At 54.8% G+C, this 21,905-nt stretch overlaps 1 protein-coding gene across 2 annotated transcripts in view; it reads left to right on the forward strand.

The window, feature by feature from the left end:
- Positions 1–19,858, forward strand: part of LOC140419837 (E3 ubiquitin-protein ligase RNF31-like) — a 75,628-nt gene extending 55,770 nt beyond the window's left edge. The window contains exons 3-6 of one of the 2 annotated variants that reach the window (XM_072503877.1): positions 1,094–1,240; positions 2,356–2,511; positions 14,332–14,418; positions 18,536–19,858. In XM_072503877.1, the coding sequence (XP_072359978.1) occupies positions 1,094–1,240; positions 2,356–2,511; positions 14,332–14,418; positions 18,536–18,631 (486 nt within the window). In that variant the 3' untranslated portion in view covers positions 18,632–19,858. The remainder of the gene's footprint in view (positions 1–1,093; positions 1,241–2,355; positions 2,512–14,331; positions 14,419–18,535) is intronic. The other variant, XM_072503875.1, reaches the window with a different exon arrangement.
- The last annotated feature ends 2,047 nt before the right edge of the window (positions 19,859–21,905 follow it).

Raw genomic sequence — 21,905 nt, forward strand, 5'->3', positions numbered from 1 at the left:
ATTTTGCAGGGCAGCACGGCGACGCAGTGGTTAGCACTGCTGCCTCAGGGCGCCGAGGTCCCAGGTTCGATCCCGGCTCTGGGTCACTGTCCGTGTGGAGTTTGCACATTCTCCCCGTGTCTGCGTGGGTTTCGCCCCCACAACCCAAAGATGTGCAGGGTAGGTGGATTGGCCACACTAAATTGCCCCTTAATTAGTTCGGACAGCACCTCGAATTAAAAATTCCCACCCTCATTTTCAAATCCATCCGTAGCCAATTTGGAGCAGTATGGATGTAGCTTTACTCTGTATCTAACCCCGTGCTGTACCTGTCCTGGGAGTGTTTGGTGGGACAGTGTAGAGGGAGCTTTACTCTGTATCTAACCCCGTGCTGTACCTGTGATGTCGGTTGTGGGATCAATATAATCTTTATTGTATTGGTTTGGGGTTGTGTAAAATTGAGAGGATCCTGGGCGGGAGTGTTCGCGGTCTTAGCCAGGATAGTGGATGAGGAGGTGGACCCGGACCCTTTGGTGGCGATATTTGGGGTTTCAGAGAAGCCGGAGCTCATGGAGAGGAGGAAAGACGATGTCGTGGCCTTCGCCTCTCTGATTGCACGGCGGTGAATTTTACTGGAGTGGTGGTCGGCATCGCCACCGGGGGTTGCGGCTTGGTTGGGTGACCTGTACGACTTCCTGCGGTTGGAGAAGATAAAGTATGAGTTCAGGGGCTCTGCAGAGGGGTTTGAGAAAAGGTGGGGGATGTTTGTGACCGTATTTGAGGAGCTGTTCGTCGCAGGGTGGAAAAGGGATACAATTTGTCCAGACTGTATAGTTGATTGCTGGGAAGTATGTTTCCTGGGCTGTTTATTTGCTGAAACCTGTTTTGATACATGTTTGTAATAAAATAGTTTAAAAAAAAAAAAAGTTATTGAGCACTTTTCGTTTTGGTCCTCACTCAGTAGCTCTCCCTCACACACTCTCTCTCTCTCTCTCTCTCTCTCTCTCTCTCCCCCTCCCACTCCCACTCTGTCTGCGCACCCCCTCCCTGTCTGCCGACCCCCCTCTCTATGTCACTCACCCTCTGTCCCTCCCGCTCTTTGTTCTTGGTACAGTCCGGTGATGGCCTACTCACCATCAGCAGAGCCTTCAATATCCTGGAGAAATATGGCCGCAACCTGCTGTCACTACAAAAGCCCAAGTTTTGGAGGGCAGTGAAGTTTAATAACCCTGTCTTCAAAAGCACCGTTGATGGAATCAAGGTAAAGAATTAAGAGACCCAGTCAATGTACAGATATCTCCCTGAGAGAGAGGGGACTGAGAGACACCAGTCAGCGTACAGATATCTCCCTGAGAGAGAGGGGACTGAGAGACACCAGTCAGTGTACAGATATCTCCCTGAGAGAGAGGGGACTGAGAGACAGCAGTCACTGTACAGATATCTCCCTGAGAGAGAGATAGGGGACTGAGAGACACCAGTCAGTGTACAGATAACTCCCTGAGAGAGAGGGGACTGAGAGACACCAGTCAGTGTACAGATATCTCCCTGAGAGAGTGGGGACTGAGAGACACCAGTCAGTGTATAGATATCTCCCTGAGAGAGAGAGGGGACTGAGGGACACCAGTCAGTGTATAGATATCTCCCTGAGGAGAGAGGGGACTGAGGGACACCAGTCAGTGTATAGATATCTCCCTGAGAGCGAGGGGACTGAGAGACACCAGTCAGTGTACAGATATCTCCCTGAGAGCGAGATGACTGAAGGACACCAGTCAGTGTACAGATATCTCCCTGAAAGAGAGAGGGGACTGAGAGACACCAGTCAGTGTACAGATATCTCCCTGAGAGAGAGAGGACTGAGATACACCAGTCTGTGAACAGTTATCTCCCTGAGAGAGAGGGGACTGAGAGACACCAGTCAGTGTACAGATATCTCCCTGAGAGAGAGGGGACTGAGAGACACCAGTCAGTGTACAGATATCTCCCTGAGAGAGAGGGGACTGAGAGACACCAGTCAGTGTACAGATATCTCCCTGAGAGTGAGGACTGAGAGACACCAGTCAATGTACAGATATCTCCCTGAGAGAGAGGGGACTGAGAGACACCAGTCCGTGTACAGATATCTCCCTGAGAGAGAGGGGACTGAGAGACACCAGTCAGTGTACAGATATCTCCCTGAGAGAGAGGGGACTGAGAGACACCAGTCAGTGTACAGATATCTCCCTGAGAGGGAGGGGACTGAGAGACACCAGTCAGTGTACAGATATCTCCCAGAGAGAGAGGGGACTGAGAGACACCAGTCAGTGTACAGATATCTCCCTGAAGTACAGAAAGGCGGCCCTTTTTTCCATCTTCCCAGAATCTATTCTGTTTTTTAAGGGAGGTCGTGCAATTTTGCACCTGTACGGATACACAGTGGAGCAGAGCGATGGAATGAGCTTCCCGGATGAAGTGCAGGAGCCACACCACGGGAAAGTGGCAGCGGTGACACTCGAGGTGGCCTTGCTTCAGATGGAGCTGGATGAGTTGCGGAAGGTAGGGATCGAATGCCTGCCATTTTGAATCAAAATGGAGGAGTAGTTTGTCCTGGTCTGAGAATGGTACTTCTGTGAACAACAGGGCATTCCTGATAGTTCCCTCAGAGGTGGAGGGCAAATGAATGATTTTTATGCCTGGTCGCCACGTCTATGTCGAGAAAGCCTGGTATTTGAGGGCCAGAAGGTTTGTCCTGAACTGGGGCCTATTTGCGCAGTCTTCAAACCCAAATATTGCTCCTTATCACTGACACACAGCCTGTCCCCACTCTCAGATACCAGCTCCTCCCTCACTGACACACAGCCTGTCCCCACTCTCAGATACCAGCTCCTCCCTCACTGACACACAGCCTGTCCCCACTCTCAGATACCAGCTCCTCCCTCATTGACACACAGCCTGTCCCCACTCTCAGATACCAGCTCCTCTCTCACTGACACACAGCCTGTCCCCACTCTCAGATACCAGCTCCTCCCTCGCTGACACACAGCCTGTCCCCACTCTCAGATACCAGCTCCTCTCTCACTGACACACAGCCTGTCCCCACTCTCAGATACCAGCTCCTCCCTCACTGACACACAGCCTGTCCCCACTCTCAGATACCAGCTCCTCCCTCGCTGACACACAGCCTGTCCCCACTCTCAGATACCAGCTCCTCTCTCACTGACACACAGCCTGTCCCCACTCTCAGATACCAGCTCCTCTCTCACTGACACACAGCCTGTCCCCACTCTCAGATACCAGCTCCTCTCTCACTGACACACAGCCTGTCCCCACTCTCAGATACCAGCTCCTCCCTCACTAACACACAACCTGTCCCCACTCTCAGATACCAGCTCCTCTCTCACTGACACATAACCTGTCACCACTCTCGGATACCAGCTCCTCCCTCACTGACACACAGCCTGTCCCCACTCTCAGATACCAGCTCCTTCCTCACTGACACACAGCCTGACACACAGCCTGTCCCCACTCTCAGATACCAGCTCCTCCCTCACTGACACACAGCCTGTCCCCACTCTGATACCAGCTCCTCACTCACTGACACACAGCCTGTCCCCACTCTCAGATACCAGCTCCTCTCTCACTGACACACAGCCTGTCCCCACTCTCAGATACCAGCTCCTCCCTCACTGACACACAGCCTGTCCCCACTCTCAGTTACCAGCTCCTCCCTCACTGACACACAGCCTGTCCCCACTCTCAGATACCAGCCCCTCCCTCACTGACACACAGCCTGTCCCCACTCTCAGATACCAGCTCCTCCCTCACTGACACACAACCTGTCCCCACTCTCAGATACCAGCTCCTCCCTCACTGACACACAGCCTGTCCCCACTCTCAGATACCAGCTCCTCCCTCACTGACACACAGCCTGTCCCCACTCTCAGATACCAGCTCCTCCCTCACTGACACACAGCCTGTCCCCATCTCATATACCAGTTCCTTCCTCACTGACACATAGCCTGACACACAGCCTGTCCCCACTCTCAGATACCAGCTCCTCCTTCACTGACACACAGCCTGTCCCCACTCTCAGATACCAGCTCCTCTCTCACTGACACACAGCCTGTCCCCACTCTCATATATCAGCTCCTCCCTCACTGACACACAGCCTGTCCCCACTCTCAGATACCAGCTCCTCCCTCACTGACACACAGCCTGTCCCCACTCTCAGATACCAGCTCCTCCCTCACTGACACACAGCCTGTCCCCACTCTCAGATACTAGCTCCTCCCTCACTGACACACAGCCTGTCCCCACTCTCAGATACCAGCTCCTCCCTCACAGACACACAGCCTGTCCCCACTCTCAGATACCAGCTCCTCACTCACTGACACACAGCCTGTCCCCACTCTCAGATACCAGCTCCTCCCTCACTGACACACAGCCTGTCCCCACTCTCAGTTACCAGCTCCTCCCTCACTGACACACAGCCTGTCCCCACTCTCAGATACCAGCTCCTCCCTCACTGACACACAGCCTGTCCCCACTCTAAGATACCAGCCCCTCACTCACTGACACACAGCCTGTCCCCACTCTCAGATACCAGCTCCTCTCTCACTGACACACAGCCTGTCCCCACTCTCAGATACCAGCTCCTCTCTCACTGACACACAGCCTGTCCCCACTCTCAGATACCAGCTCCTCCCTCACTGACACACAGCCTGTCCCCAGTCTCAGATACCAGCTCCTCTCTCACTGACACACAGCCTGTCCCCACTCTCAGATACCAGCTCCTCCCTCACTGACACACAGCCTGTCCCCACTCACAGATACCAGCTCCTCTCTCACTGACACACAGCCTGTCCCCACTCTCAGATACCAGCTCCTCCCTCTCTGACACACTGCCTGTCCCCACTCTCAGTTACCAGCTCCTCCCTCACTGACACACAGCCTGTCCCCACTCTCAGATACCAGCTCCTCCCTCACTGACACACAGCCTGTCCCCACTCTAAGATACCAGCCCCTCACTCACTGACACACAGCCTGTCCCCACTCTCAGATACCAGCTCCTCTCTCACTGACACACAGCCTGTCCCCACTCTCAGATACCAGCTCCTCTCTCACTGACACACAGCCTGTCCCCACTCTCAGATACCAGCTCCTCCCTCACTGACACACAGCCTGTCCCCACTCTCAGATACCAGCTCCTCCCTCACTGACACACAGCCTATACCCACTCTCGGATACCAGCTCCTCTCTCACTGACACACAGCCTGTCCCCACTCCAAGATACCAGCTCCTCTCTCACTGACACACAGCCTGTCCCCACTCTCAGATACCAGCTCCTCTCTCACTGACACACAGCCTATCCCCACTCTCAGATACCAGCTCCTCTCTCACTGACACACAGCCTGTCCCCACTCTCAGATACCAGCTCCTCTCTCACTGACACACAGCCTGTCCCCACTCTCAGATACCAGCTCCTCCCTCACTGACACACATCCTGTCCCCACTCTCAGATACCAGCTCCTCTCTCACTGACACACAGCCTGTCCCCACTCTCAGATACTAGCTCCTCCCTCACTGACACACAGCCTGTCCCCACTCTCAGATACCAGCTCCTCACTCACTGACACACAGCCTGTCCCCACTCTCAGATACCAGCTCCTCCCTCACTGACATACAGCCTGTCCCCACTCTCAGTTACCAGCTCCTCCCTCACTGACACACAGCCTGTCCCCACTGTCAGATACCAGCTCCTCTCTCACTGACACACAGCCTGTCCCCACTCTCAGATACCAGCTCCTCCCTCACTGACACACAGCCTGTCCCCACTCTCAGATACCAGCTCCTCTCTCACTGACACACAGCCTGTCCCCACTCTCAGATACCAGCTCCTCCCTCACTGACACACAGCCTGTCCCCACTCTCAGATACCAGCTCCTCCCTCACTGACACACAGCCTGTCCCCACTCTCAGATACCAGCTCCTCCCTCAGACACACAGCCTGTCCCCACTCTCAGATACCAGCCCCTCCCTCACTGACACACAGCCTGTCCCCACTCTCAGATACCAGCTCCTCCCTCACTGACACACAGCCTGTCCCCACTCTCAGATACCAGCTCCTCTCTCACTGACACACAACCTGTCTCCCCTCTCAGATACCAGCTCCTCTCTCACTGACACACAGCCTGTCCCCACTCTCAGATAACCAGCTCCTCCCTCACTGACACACAGCCTGTCTCCACTCTCAGATACCAGCTCCTCCGTCACTGATACACAGCCTGTCCCCACTCTCAGATACCAGCTCCTCTCTCACTGACACACAGCCTGTCCCCACTCTCAGATACCAGCTCCTCTCTCACTGACACACAGCCTGTCCCCACTCTCAGATACCAGCTCCTCTCTCACTGACACACAGCCTGTCCCCACTCTCAGATACCAGCTCCTCTCTCACTGACACACAGCCTGTCCCCACTCTCAGATACCAGCTCCTCTCTCACTGACACACAGCCTGTCCCCACTCTCAGATACCAGCTCCTCCCACACTGACACACAGCCTGTCCCCACTCTCAGATACCAGCTGCTCTCTCACTGACACACAGCCTGTCCCCACTCTCAGATACCAGCTCCTCCCTCACTGACACACAGCCTGCCCCCACTCTCAGATACCAGCTCCTCCCTCACTGACACACAGCCTGTCCCCACTCACAGATACCAGCTCCTCCCTCACTGACACACAGCCTGTCCCCACTCTCAGATACCAGCTCTTCCCTCACTGACACACAGCCTGCCCCCACTCTCAGATACCAGCTCCTCCCTCACTGACACACAGGCCTGTCCCCACTCTCAGATACCAGCTCCTCCCTCACTGACACACAGCCTGCCCCCACTCTCAGATACCAGCTCCTCCCTCACTGACACACAGCCTGTCCCCACTCTCAGATACCAGCTCCTTCATAACTGACACACAGCCTGTCCCCACTCTCAGATACCAGCTCCTCCCTCACTGACACACAGCCTGTCCCCACTCTCAGATACCAGCTCCTCCCTCACTGACACACAGCCTGCCCCCACTCTCAGATACCAGCTCCTCCCACACTGACACACAGCCTATCCCCACTCTCAGATACCAGCTCCTCCCTCACTGACACACTGCCTGTCGCCACTCTCAGATACCAGCTCCTCTCTCACTGAGACACAGCCTGTCTCCACTCTCCGATACCAGCTCCTCCCTCACTGACACACAGCCTGTCCCCACTCTCCGATACCAGCTCCTCCCTCACTGACACACAGCCTGTCCCCACTCTCAGATACCAGCTCCTCCCTCACTGACATACAGCCTGTCCCCACTCTCCGATACCAGCTCCTCCCTCACTGACACACAGCCTGTCCCCACTCTCCGATACCAGCTCCTCCCTCACTGACACACAGCCTGTCCCCACTCTCAGATACCAGCTCCTCTCTCACTGACACACAGCCTGTCCCCACTCTCAGATACCAGCTCCTCTCTCACTGACACACAGCCTGTCCCCACTCTCAGATACCAGCTCCTCTCTCACTGACACACAGCCTGTCCCCACTCTCAGATACCAGCTCCTCCCTCACTGACATACAGCCTGTCCCCACTCTCCGATACCAGCTCCTCCCTCACTGACACACAGCCTGTCCCCACTCTCCGATACCAGCTCCTCCCTCACTGACACACAGCCTGTCCCCACTCTCAGATACCAGCTCCTCCCTCACTGACACACAGCCTGTCCCCACTCTCAGATACCAGCTCCTCTCTCACTGACACACAGCCTGTCCCTACTCTCAGATACCAGCTCCTCTCTCACTGACACACAGCCTGTCCCCACTCTCAGATACCAGCTCCTCTCTCACTGACACACAGCCTGTCCCCACTCTCAGATACCAGCTCCTCTCACTGACACACAGCCTGTCCCCACTCTCAGATACCAGCTCCTCCCTCACTGACACACAGCCTGTCCCCACTCTCAGATACCAGCTCCTCTCTCACTGACACACAGCCTGTCCCCACTCTCAGATACCAGCTCCTCCCTCACTGACATACAGCCTGTCCCCACTCTCCGATACCAGCTCCTCCCTCACTGACACACAGCCTGTCCCCACTCTCCGATACCAGCTCCTCCCTCACTGACACACAGCCTGTCCCCACTCTCAGATACCAGCTCCTCTCTCACTGAGACACAGCCTGTCCCCACTCTCAGATACCAGCTCCTCCCTCACTGACACACAGCCTGTCCCCACTCCCAGATACCAGCTCCTCCCTCACTGACACACAGCCTGTCCCCACTCTCAGATACCAGCTCCTCCCTCACTGACACACAGCCTGTCCCCACTCTCAGATACCAGCTCCTCTCTCACTGACACACAGCCTGTCCCTACTCTCAGATACCAGCTCCTCTCTCACTGACACACAGCCTGTCCCCACTCTCAGATACCAGCTCCTCTCTCACTGACACACAGCCTGTCCCCACTCTCAGATACCAGCTCCTCTCTCACTGACACACAACCTGTCTCCACTCAGATACCAGCTCCTCTCTCACTGACACACAGCCTGTCCCTACTCTCAGATACCAGCTCCTCCCTCACTGACACACAGCCTGTCCCCACTCTCTGATACCAGCTCCTCCCTCACTGACACACAGCCTGTCCCCACTCTCAGATACCAGCTCCTCTCTCACTGACACACAGCCTGTCCCCACTCTCAGATACCAGCTCCTCTCTCACTGACACAGCCTGTCCCCACTCTCAGATACCAGCTCCTCCCTCACTGACACACAGCCTGTCCCCACTCTCAGATACCAGCTCCTCCCTCACTGACACACAGCCTGTCCCCACTCTCAGATACCAGCTCCTCTCTCACTGACACACAGCCTGTCCCCACTCTCAGATACCAGCTCCTCCCTCACTGACACACAGCCTGTCCCCACTCTCTGATACCAGCTCCTCCCTCACTGACACACAGCCTGTCCCCACTCTCAGATACCAGCTCCTCTCTCACTGACACACAGCCTGTCCCCACTCTCAGATACCAGCTCCTCTCTCACTGACACACAGCCTGTCCCCACTCTCAGATACCAGCTCCTCCCTCACTGACACACAGCCTGTCCCCACTCTCAGATACCAGCTCCTCTCTCACTGACACACAGCCTGTCCCCACTCTCAGATACCAGCTCCTCCCTCACTGACACACAGCCTGTCCCCACTCCCAGATACCAGCTCCTCCCTCACTGACACACAGCCTGTCCCCACTCTCAGATACCAGCTCCTCCCTCACTGACACACAGCCTGTCCCCACTCTCAGATACCAGCTCCTCTCTCACTGACACACAGCCTGTCCCCACTCTCAGATACCAGCACGGTGCCCTATTGGCAGTGCCATCCTGTGGCCGCGGGTGTAGCTCAGAAGCATTAATATGGGTGGCTGGGCACAGTGAAGGGATGGGGCGGTTTGGGGGGACAGCAGAAACATGGCAAGCAGGAGCCGGCCACTTGGCCCATTGAGCTCTCTGCATAATTTGATACGATCAGTGGCAAATGGAATTCAATCCGGATCCGTGTGAGGCGATGCACTTGGGCAGAACAAACCAGGCAAAGGAACACATGATAAACGGCGGGACTCTGGAAAGCTCCCTGGATCAGAAGGACGTTGTACACCGGTCCCTTCAGGTAGCAGAGCAGGTGGATTCAGTGGTTAAGAAGGCATATGGTGCACTTGCCTTTACTTTTAAAAATAAATTTAGAGTACCCAATTAATTGTTTCAATTAAGGGGCAATTTATCGTGGCCAATCCACCTAGCCTGCACATCTTTTGGTTTACGAAGGCGAAACCCATGCAGACACGGGGAGGCCGTCACCGGAAGTCTTAACCCTCTATGATTTAACAACTCAAAGGACTCCAAACTCTTGTTAAGGTCATTGTCAGAGCTGTTCCTCTCCCCACAATCTCACCGCTCCCAACCCTTCCAGAAAGTGTTCTGATGAAAGGTCACCAACCAAGGGCAGCACGGTAGCATAGTGGATAGCACAATTGCTTCACAGCTCCAGGGTCCCAGGTTCGATTCCCGGCTTGGGTCACTGTCTGTGCGGAGTCTGCACGTCCTCCCCGTGTGTGCGTGGGTTTCCTCCGGGTGCTCCGGTTTCCTCCCACAGTCCAAAGATGTGCGGGTTAGGGGGATTGGCCATGATAAATTGCCCTTAGTGTCCAAAATTGCCCTTAGTGTTGGGTGGGGTTACTGGGTTATGTGGATAGGGTGGAGGTGTTGATCTTGGGTAGGGTGCTCTTTCCAGGAGCCGGTGCAGACTCGATGGGCCGAATGGCCTCCTTCTGCACTGTAAATTCTATGAAATTCTGTGAATGTGAAAACTCCACACGGACAGTGACCCAGAGAATGGATCGAACCTGGGAGCTCGGCGCCGTGAGGCTGCAGTGCTAACCACTGCGCCACCCTGATGCCCTCCATACTTGTCTTTATTAGCTGAGGCACAGAGTTTAAGAGCAGGGAGGTTATGCTGGAACTGTATAAAACATTGGTTCGGCCTCAGCTATTGTGTGCAGTGCTGGAATCCACATTATAGGAGGGATGTGACAGCACTGGAAAGGGTGCAGAGGAGATTTACCAGGATGCTGCCTGGGCTGGAGAGTTTTAGTGTGAAGAGAGATTGGATAGACTGGGATTGTTTTCCTTGTGCTATAGGCCAGGGTTTAGAGAACCCCAAAGTGTATCTGGAGTTCACCTGACCCACAACTTTTACTAGATTGTGGTATGGGGAGCACACGGCCCACTCTACAGGTGTGGTAGAGCAGAAATGGAAAAGTATTTTTTAAAGGAAAAAAATGTTTATTATATGAACTCAAGTTAACCTTTTAAAAACATAGTGAACATCTTAGCAACCATCTATTCAAATACAACCCCCAAAGAATACAACACCTAAGTAATCCTTAAGCTGTCCTTTTAACATCCAGGAGACTTAAAAAAAACCTTTAAACAAAGAAAAGTACAGCAGAGGAACAGGCCCTTCGGCCCTCCAAGCCTGTGCAGACCATGCTGCCCGACTAAACTACAATCTTCTACACTTCCTGGGTCCGTATCCCTCTATTCCCATCCTATTCATGTATTTGTCAAGATGCCCCTTAAATGTCACTATCGTCCCTGCTTCCACCACCTCCTCCGGTAGCGAGTTCCAGGCACCCACTACCCTCTGTGTAAAAAAACTTGCCTCGTACATCTACTCTAAACCTTGCCCCTCGCACCTTAAACCTATGCCCCCTAGTAATTGACCCCTCTACCCTGGGGAAAAGCCTCTGACTATCCACTCTGTCTTTGCCCCTCATAATTTTGTAGACCTCTATCAGGTCGCCCCTCAACCTCCGTCGTTCCAGTGAGAACAAACCGAGTTTATTCAATCGCTCCTCATAGCTAATGCCCTCCATACCAGGCAACATTCTGGTAAATCTCTTCTGCACCCTCTCTAAAGCCTCCACATCCTTCTGGTAGTGTGGCGACCAGAATTGAACACTATACTCCAAGTGTGGCCTAACTAAGGTTCTATACAGCTGCAACATGACTTGCCAATTCTTATACTCAATGCCCCAGCCAATGAAGGCAAGCATGCCGTATGCCTTCTTGATGACCTTCTCCATCAGTGTTGCCCCTTTCAGTGACCTGTGGACCTGTACTCCTAGATCTCTCTGACTGTCAATACTCTTGAGGGTTCTACCATTCACTGTATATTCCCTACCTGCATTAGACCTTCCAAAATGCATTACCTCACATTTGTCCGGATTAAACTCCATCTGCCATCTCTCCGCCCAAGTCTCCAAACAATCTAAATCCTGCTGTATCCTCTGACAGTCCTCATCGCTATCCGCAATTCCACCAACCTTTGTGTCGTCTGCAAACTTACTAATTAGACCAGTTACATTTTCCTCCAAATCATTTATATATATATATATATATATATATATATATTACAAACAGCAAAGGTCCCAGCACTGATCCCTGCGGAACACCACTAGTCACAGCCCTCCAATTAGAAAAGCATCCTTCCATTGCTACTCTCTGCCTTCTATGACCTAGCCAGTTCTGTATCCACCTTGCCAGCTCACCCCTGAACCCGTGTGACTTCACCTTTTGTACTAGTCTACCATGAGGGACCTTGTCAAAGGCCTTACTGAAGTCCATATAGCCAACATCTACTGCCCTACCTGCATCAATCATCTTTGTGACCTCCTTGAAAAACTCTATCAAGTTAGTGAGACACGTCCTCCCCTTCACAAAACCATGCTGCCTCTCACTAATACGTCCATTTGCTTCCAAATGGGAGTAGATCCTGTCTCGAAGAATTCTCTCCAGTAATTTCCCTACCACTGAAGTAAGGCTCACCGGCCTGTAGTTCCCTGGATTATCCTTGCTACCCTTCTTAAACAGAGGAACAACATTGGCTATTCTCCAGTCCTCCGGGACATCACCTGAAGACGGTGAGGATCCAAAGATTTCTGTCAAGGCCTCAGCAATTTCCTCTCCAGCCTCCTTCAGTATTCTGGGGTAGATCCCATCAGGCCCTGGGGACTTATCCACCATAACATTTTTCAAGATTCCCAACACCTCGTCTTTTTGGATCTCAATGTGACCCAGGCTATGTACACACCCTTCTCCAGACTCAACATCTACCAATTCCTTCTCCTTGGTGAATACTGATGCAAAATATTCATTTAGTACCTCGCTCATTTCCTCTGGCTCCACACATAGATTCCCTTGCCTATCCTTCAGTGGGCCAACCCTTTCCCTGGCTACCCTCTTGCTTTTTATATACATGTAAAAAACCTTGGGATTTTCCTTAACCCTATTTGCCAATGACTTTTCGTGACCCCTTCTAGCCCTCCTGACTCCTTGCTTAAGTTCCTTCCTACTTTCCTTATATTCCACACAGGCTTCGTCTGTTCCCAGCCTTTTAGCCCTGACAAATGACTCCTTTTTCTTTTTGACGAGGCCTACAATATCTCTCGTTATCTCGTACAGAAGCACATCAGGTTAAAGTCACTACTGAGAGCAGTTATTAGTTTTAAACCACCAAAGGATCGATTTACATTCTTTAGATTACATAGAGTGAGATTCATACACCTTCTGGCTGTGACTGCAGCTATCCAGCTCTGAAAACGAAACTAAAACACACCCTGCAGCAAACAGCCTAAAACGAAAGTAAAAAGCTGACAGACAGCCCAGCTCAACCCACTCTCTGACATCACTGCAGTGGTAAACACCCATTTGTTAAAGGTATTCTCACATGACACTTGGAGCAGAGGAGACTGAGGGGGGACATGATTGAGGTGTATAAAAGTATGAGGGGCATAGGTAGAGTCGACAGGAACAAACTTTTCATCTTGGTGGAGGGATAGAACATACGGTGCAGAAGGAGGCCATTCGGCCCATCGAGTCTGCACCGACCCACTTAAGCCCTCACTTCCACCCTATCCCCGTAACCCAATAACCTCTCCTAACCTTTTTTGGACACTAAGGGCAATTTATCACGGCCAATCCACCGAACCTGCACGTCTTTGGACTGTGGGAGGAAACCGGAGCACCCGGAGGAAACCCACGTGCACACGGGGAGGATGTGCAGACTCCGCACAGACAGTGACCCAGTCGATCTCTGTGGGCGAGGTGGGCAGGCGCAGGGGGCTTCAGTTCCATTTTCCTCACCCGCGCTTCGGATCACTGGAGGATGGAGCATCCGCAACCCTCTTCGGGGGTGGAGAGAATTTTAAAGACTCACAACCCTTCCGAGTGAAGAGATTTCTCCTCCGTTCTTTCCCAAAATGGCCGCCTGCTCATCCTGAGACTGTGCCCTCCGCACCACCGTGTTTTAGATTCTCCCCCGACCGCCCCCCCCCCGTACCTGTTGACATCTTTAGAGTATGGAAATGTTATCTTGTTCCTTCTTCGATATATTTAGTGGACTTGACTGCCACTTCCCTTCTTGCGGTTGGGAATTCCCACAGGTTCACCGCCCTTTTTGTGACAAAGTTCCTCCTCTTCCCAATCGTGATACTTGTTGCCTGGGCAACATCTGCTCGCTGGCACTGTTGACGGTGCCATGGGAGCAGCGGTGGGGGGGGTTGCGCTGAGGAGACGGGAGGCGTTAAACTGCGGGGCTACACTGCCACCACTGGCCGGAGGTCACAAAGTCAGCTGGTGGCGTTTACCGTGTGTTCTCCATCATAATGGTGGGGGTGAGGGGTGGTGTTGGAAGTCATTTGGTGCAAAAGCAGGTGCCGCGGCGACTGTGTGGACGGCCCGATTTGCCTTTATCATTGACCCTCTCTTTTTAAATTCTCTCCAATTGCAGGGGGCGCACCCTCACCCTGAGCTCTTCAGTCGATTTTTACTTGGCAGCGCCGGCCCCCCCTGCCAGGGTGGGTACCAGGAGGAAGAGGTACGTCATTCGACTCTAGGGGGGTGGCCCCTCCAGCCTGCTCTCTCTCTCTCTCCCCCCCCCCCCCCCCCCCCCAGACTTGGCACGATCGTGGTCGATCTTTGTGGGCAGGGTGGGCAGGCGCAGGGGGCTTCACTTCCATTTTCCTCACCCGCTCTTCGTATCACTGGAGGATGGAGCATCCGCAACCCTCTTCGGGGGTGGAGAGAATTTTAAAGACTCACAACCCTTCCGTGTGAAGAGATTTCGCCTCCGTTCTTTCCCAAAATGGCCGCCTGCTCATCCTGAGACTGTGCCCTCCGCACCACCGTGTTTTAGATTCCCGGCCAGCGGACATGATCTCTCGGTATCTTCGACCTTATCGAGCCCCCTTCGGGATTGAATTTCTCCCAGTCTCTGTGAGCGTGTGTGGACACTTGCCTTTTGCCCGATCGCCATCAAACAGGCGGACGAGAGAAAGGTCACGGTGCAGATGGAAGCCGTTCAGCCCATCGATCTGCTCCGCCCATTCGATGAGATTGATGTGATAATCCTCAACTCCGCTTTCCCGCCTTATCCCCATAAACCCTCGATTCCCTCACCGACTAAAAATCTGTCTGTCTCGGCCTTGAACATACTTAACGGCCCAGCCTCTACAGCTCTCTGCGGGGAAGAATTCCACACATTCACCCCCCTCCGAGAGGGGAAATTCCTCCTCGTGTCTGTCTGAAATGGGGCGACCCCCTTACTCTGAGATTCTGCCCTCTGGTCCCGGACTCTCCCCCAAGAGGAAACATCCTCTCAGCATCTACCCTGTCGAGTCCCTGAGAATCCTCTCTGTCTCAATACGGTCGCCTCTCATTCTTCTAAACTCCAATGAGGACAGGCCCCAACCTACTCAACCTCTCCTCGTAAGAAAATCCCTCCCTACCCGGGATCAACCGAGTGAACCTTCTCGGGACTGCCTCCAATGCCGGGATATCGTCCCTTAGATAAGGAGACCAAAACTGTTCACCGTATTCCAGTAATATTCCGTATTCTAACTAGTGCCTTGTTTTAGCAGGAATTCCCTATTTTTATATTCCATTCACCACCTCCTTCAAAGACTTATTCAATGTGGATGTGACTTCCCGGTTTTTCAATTCATTCCCACCAGAAATGAATCCCATTGTTTTGTTTGCCATTTTATTTAATGGCCCCTTATCAACCAATGTAGAGATTTGTTTGATGAGTGAGGAGCCACTAACTGACGGCATGTATGTCCTTTTCCTCCCTTTCTTTATGTCTCCTCCTCCTCCCCACCTGTTGCCCTCCCCGCCTGCTGGCCCTCCTGCCTCCCTTGCTCCACCCCGCCTGGCTCCCCCCCCCCCCCCCTCGCTCCCCCCCCCTCGCTCCCCCCCTCGCTCGCTCCCCTACCCCCCTCGCTCTTCCCCCACCCCCCTCGCTCTTCCCCCACCCCCCTCGCTCTTCCCCCACCCCCCTCGCTCTTCCCCCACCCCCCTCGCTCTTCCCCCACCCCCCTCGCTCTTCCCCCACCCCCCTCGCTCTTCCCCCACCCCCCTCGCTCTTCCCCCACCCCCCTCGCTCTTCCCCCACCCCCCTCGCTCTTCCCCCACCCCCCTCGCTCTTCCCCCACCCCCCTCGCTCTTCCCCCACCCCCCTCGCTCTTCCCCCACCCCCCTCGCTCTTCCCCCACCCCCCTCGCTCTTCCCCCACCCCCCTCGCTCTTCCCCCACCCCCCTCGCTCTTCCCCCACCCCCCTCGCTCTTCCCCCACCCCCCTCGCTCTTCCCCCACCCCCCTCGCTCTTCCCCCACCCCCCTCGCTCTTCCCCCACCCCCCTCGCTCTTCCCCCACCCCCCCTCGCTCTTCCCCCACCCCCCTCGCTCTTCCCCCACCCCCCTCGCTCTTCCCCCACCCCCCTCGCTCTTCCCCCACCCCCCTCGCTCTTCCCCCACCCCCCTCGCTCTTCCCCCACCCCCCTCGCTCTTCCCCCACCCCCCTCGCTCTTCCCCCACCCCCCTCGCTCTTCCCCCACCCCCCTCGCTCTTCCCCCACCCCCCTCGCTCTTCCCCCACCCCCCTCGCTCTTCCCCCACCCCCCTCGCTCTTCCCCCACCCCCCTCGCTCTTCCCCCACCCCCCTCGCTCTTCCCCCACCCCCCTCGCTCTTCCCCCACCCCCCTCGCTCTTCCCCCACCCCCCTCGCTCTTCCCCCACCCCCCTCGCTCTTCCCCCACCCCCCTCGCTCTTCCCCCACCCCCCTCGCTCTTCCCCCACCCCCCTCGCTCTTCCCCCACCCCCCTCGCTCTTCCCCCACCCCCCTCGCTCTTCCCCCACCCCCCTCGCTCTTCCCCCACCCCCCTCGCTCTTCCCCCACCCCCCTCGCTCTTCCCCCACCCCCCTCGCTCTTCCCCCACCCCCCTCGCTCTTCCCCCACCCCCCTCGCTCCCCCTCCCCCCCCCCCCCCTCCCCTCCCCTCCCCTCCCCCCCCTCCCCTCCCCCCCCCTCCCGCGCCCGGCTCCTCCCCCTCGTTCCCCCCCGCCCGGCTCCCCCCCCTCGCTCCCCCCCCTCGCTCCCCCCGCCCGGCTCCTCCCCCTCGCTCCCCCCGCCCGGCTCCTCCCCCTCGCTCCCCCCGCCCGGCTGCTCCCCCTCGCTCCCCCCCGCCCCGCTCCTCCCCCCGCTCCCCCCGGCCCGGCTCCTCCCCCCCGCCCGGCTCCTCCCCCTCGCCCGGCTCCTCCCCCTCGCTCCCCCCCGCCCGGCTCCTCCCCCTCGCTCCCCCCCGCCCGGCTCCTCCCCCTCGCTCCCCCCCGCCCGGCTCCTCCCCCTCGCTCCCCCCCCGCCCGGCTCCTCTCCCTCGCTCTACCCCGCCCGGCTCCTCCCCTGCCCGGCTCCTCCCCCTTGCTCTCCCCCGCCCGGCTCCTCCCCCGCCCGGCTCCTCCCCCTTGCTCTCCCCCGCCCGGCTCCTCCCCCTTGCTCTCCCCCGCCCGGCTCATCCCCCGCCCGGCTCCTCCCCCGCCCGGCTCCTCCCCCTTGCTCTCCCCGCCCGGCTCCTCCCCCTCGCTCTCCCCCGCCCGGCTCCTCCCCCTCGCTCTCCCCCGCCCGGCTCCTCCCCCTCGCTCTCCTCCCCCTCGCTCTCCTCCCCCTCGCTCTCCTCCCCCTCGCTCTCCTCCCCCTCGCTCTCCCCCGCCCGGCTCCTCCCCCTCGCTCCCCCCCGCCCGGCTCCTCCCCCTCGCTCTCCTCCCCCTCGCTCTCCTCCCCCTCGCTCTCCTCCCCCTCGCTCTCCTCCCCCTCGCTCTCCTCCCCCTCGCTCTCCTCCCCCTCGCTCTCCTCCCCCTCGCTCTCCTCCCCCTCGCTCTCCTCCCCCTCGCCCGCCCCCCACCCCCCCGCTCCCCCCCGCCCGGCTCCTCCCCCTCGCTCTACCCCGCCCGGCTCCTCCCCCGCCCGGCTCCTCCCCCGCCCGGCTCCTCCCCCGCCCGGCTCCTCCCCCTCGCTCTCCCCCGCCCGGCTCCTCCCCCTCTCTCTCCCCCGCCCGGCTCCTCCCCCTCGCTCTCCCCCGCCCGGCTCCTCCCCCTCGCTCTCCCCCGCCCGGCTCCTCCCCCTCGCTCTCCCCCGCCCGGCTCCTCCCCCTCGCTCTCCCCCGCCCGGCTCCTCCTCCCCCGCCCGGCTCCTCCTCCCCCGCCCGGCTCCTCCTCCCCCGCCCGGCTCCTCCTCCCCCGCCCGGCTCCTCCTCCCCCGCCCGGCTCCTCCTCCCCCGCCCGGCTCCTCCTCCCCCGCCCGGCTCCTCCTCCCCCGCCCGGCTCCTCCTCCCCCGCCCGGCTCCTCCTCCCCCGCCCGGCTCCTCCTCCCCCGCCCGGCTCCTCCTCCCCCGCCCGGCTCCTCCTCCCCCGCCCGGCTCCTCCTCCCCCGCCCGGCTCCTCCTCCCCCGCCCGGCTCCTCCTCCCCCGCCCGGCTCCTCCTCCCCCGCCCGGCTCCTCCTCCCCCGCCCGGCTCCTCCTCCCCCGCCCGGCTCCTCCTCCCCCGCCCGGCTCCTCCTCCCCCGCCCGGCTCCTCCTCCCCCGCCCGGCTCCTCCTCCCCCGCCCGGCTCCTCCTCCCCCGCCCGGCTCCTCCCCTTCGCGCTTTCTCTGTCTCTTTCTGTAGACAGTAGAGCGGCCCCCACCAGCCTCAAGCACGGATCCTCAGGAACCCTTGCAGAGCATGGCCATGGCAGGTAAGTGGTCGGATGCCAAGGATTAGGCGTCAGGAGTAGGCCTCCGGCTATTCGATACGACTGATCTGACTTGTTCATTTATTCATTCATGGACGAGACCGTTGTGATACGTTTTAGTTACCATTGTATGGAGAGTCAAAAGTCCTGTTCCTTTTCACCAAACACCATTTATTTCCACAGCCTCTGCACAAAACTCTTAAAAACACTCCACCTGACACAAGGGCCACCTGAAGCCCCTTTACATATCAGTGTCAATCATTGGATACTGAAAATACATGAGACAACTAATTGCAATGTCTCTTAACCCATTACTTAACAGTCTCCCCTTCTTTGGAGAAAAAAAAATTAGGTGAAAACAAAATTTAAAGAAACTCAAAAACACACACAATTTCCCCCCTTATTTTTTGGGGGGAAAAAAATCACAGAAACAGGCGCCCTTCATTAACAATATCCAAAAGTTAAATTTCTGTCAATATCTGAGATATATAAAATGCCATTTCCACCACCTCTACAAAGCTTAACGTCTCAGCAGCCAAAGTGCTTTTGACCACTTTCCTTATTTTCTTTGTTTCCCACACGAGGACAATATTTACCATTGTTCCCCAAGAGGAAAATTATAAAACCTCCTGTGCTTGATTTACATAGGACGCATCGCAATAAACTGAGTTTCAAGTGCCTAAGGTCACCTAAAGCCGGGAACTTCAAAACACACTCCTGCATTTTTAGTTTGGCCAAACGCTTTATTTGCTCTTATTATGTCTTCTACTTTGGGATCATTCATTTTTGTACTCAACTCTAAGACATCAAAACTCACGTCCGGCCTAGTCTGTCTACCTAACCAGTTCAGTTGCCCAATTAAACTTCGAAGTTGCTCTTTTTCCATCTTTGAAACCTTGCATCTTTTTGTGAAACTCGGCCACGACTAATTGCTATTGGGGTGATGCTTTCCAAATAAGATTGCTGACGTAAAGTTGCCCCGAACTTAGTCTGTCCAATTTCCAGTCCAATATGTTTAAATGCACCGGAAGCCTGACTTCCGACCCCGAATTCTTTCCTCAAACCAGAGATTACAATAGCTTCAAAATCACTAGTCCCACCCCACACAAATATTTGATATGCATCATAAAGATGCCAGAAAGGTTCCCTTTCTCGTGCCAGTAAAACATTACCGGACCTACTGTCAACTGGTAACAGCCTAACTTTAACAAACTGACCTTACTGAAAAATACCAGACTCTAGATGCAACATTTAAACCACATCCACATTTGTTCAACTTCCAGAATACCCCTTCTGTGTTAGCTGCTTCTTTAGGAGGACGGAGAAAAATGTCTCTCTGGAGCTGATGCTCCTGCAAGAAGGCAGCTTTCATATCTATAGATTTGCATTCCCATGCCTTTGTGGCTAAAAGAAGATCTTTAAAATTAACCTTTCCTGCTGTAGGTGAATCTACCCTTAAATCCTGATCTTCTAAGTTTTCTTCAAATCCCCTTGCCACAAGCCTGGCCTTTCCCTTATAAGTTCCATCCGGAAGAACCTTTTCCGTGCAAATCCATCTGTGGGATAGAGCTCCTTGTCCCCTATTCGGTACTTCCACGTATACCCCAAATTCACTCCAACTATGCAATTCTTGCTGTTTAGCTTCTTTAATAACTTTTTCATCTAATTTATTTGAAGCCACCAAAATCTCATGTGCATGTGGGCGTCTACTCCTATTAGTATTCGTAGTCTTACTCATGTTCCGAGACCTTGATAAACTACGTCCCCTCTCCCGCCTGGTATCCCGTTCTGTACTGCTACTGCTTGATCTTTCCCTTCTGCTGTGGGATGTCCTTTCAATAGTTCTCGACCTTTTCCTGCGGACCTGTTCACTATCCGATGTACTATCTGAACTGGCACTGCGTTTCTGTGCCCTCCATTTTTGAACTACGTTTTCCCAATCCATTGTCTTGCTCCTTCCCCTGAATGCTGTACATTCAACCAATTTTTATACTTTCCAGTGGCCTTCCCTGCTCTAATAACAGTTGCATCCTTCCATTGATTAGACCCTTCAGGCAAGTATGTCACCTTTGTACCAACTTTTGGTAGTTGTCCTTTCGGAAAACTGGCCTTATCCCAGATCTTAAGGTCCATGGCCACAATGTCGTTAAAATCCCTGGCCAAAGGTAGGGTTACTATCGGTCGTGCTGGTGTCTTTCTGTACTTCCTACAAGCTTCACAGCAATCACTAACCTGTTCTATCAGTTTAGTATAGTCGTCATCCCTTACCCCTGCATCCTTTTATACATTTTTCAGCCTCCGAGGAGACGGATGTGCAAATTGCCTATGCAGTTTTAATACCACAAGCTTTTTATCAGCGACAGTCCCATTTTCAATTGCCATTAACACATCCTTAACCACTCTACTTGAAATATTATTTGGCAGTAATGTCCCGACTGTGTAAATTGTAAGTCCACCGTCTTTCCAAAAACTGTTGCCTTATCCTGTTCCATATCCAGTTTCATGTGTGCTTTCTTCATCGACGGTCTGCTCAGAAGCAAAGGTATCTCACTGGATACAACATCCGTGCTAATGAAATGATTCACTCCGGCAATATTGCAAGGGATCACCACTCTTTTCAGCGACTTCAGAGTATTATCATCCCCAAACCTGAAACTTGTGGAACTTTCAAATTCCTTAACCTTGTTACGATTTTCAGCATTCAAAGAGTCCAGGTAACATTTTAACCAGTCAATTCCACACACAGATGTGCAGCCACTGTCCAATACAGCACAGTTGAAGGATTCTGCAACCAACACCCTCATTACTGGCGTAAAATTGCTTGTCAATAGGACAATGCCTTCTTTCTGGTCACTATCTTTTTCCTCTTCTGACTCTTCCGTGTCATGTGTTGCTTCAAACACTATCATAACGTTTTGGACAGTTGAAGACCTAATGGTATTGAGAGTCACATCGAAAACATCGATTTATCATGCCCTGTGCACTTCTGGGGTTCATCTTCCTATTGTAGGTTCTAACTGGCTTTCTGTCTTCATAATTTCCTTGTCTCGATCTCCTTCTACGGCCCTGTTCGTAGCCGTACAATTTTGCCATCCTGTTAGTAGTGTATCGTCCACATTCTGCCTTATTGCAGGCTGACCTATTTGAGTCATCAGAGCCATCGGAATCGAATGTTTCCCCAGAAACTTTTGTAAAGCTTTTGTCATCTGTTCGAATAAGGTATCCTTATCAGTAAACTGAACTCCTGTCAAAACCAGGAGCCTTTCCATGTTGCTCACTCTAGCACAGTCAAGTAATTTAAAG

The sequence above is a fragment of the Scyliorhinus torazame genome, chromosome 5 (assembly GCF_047496885.1).
Source record: "Scyliorhinus torazame isolate Kashiwa2021f chromosome 5, sScyTor2.1, whole genome shotgun sequence".
Classification (NCBI taxonomy): domain Eukaryota; kingdom Metazoa; phylum Chordata; class Chondrichthyes; order Carcharhiniformes; family Scyliorhinidae; genus Scyliorhinus; species Scyliorhinus torazame.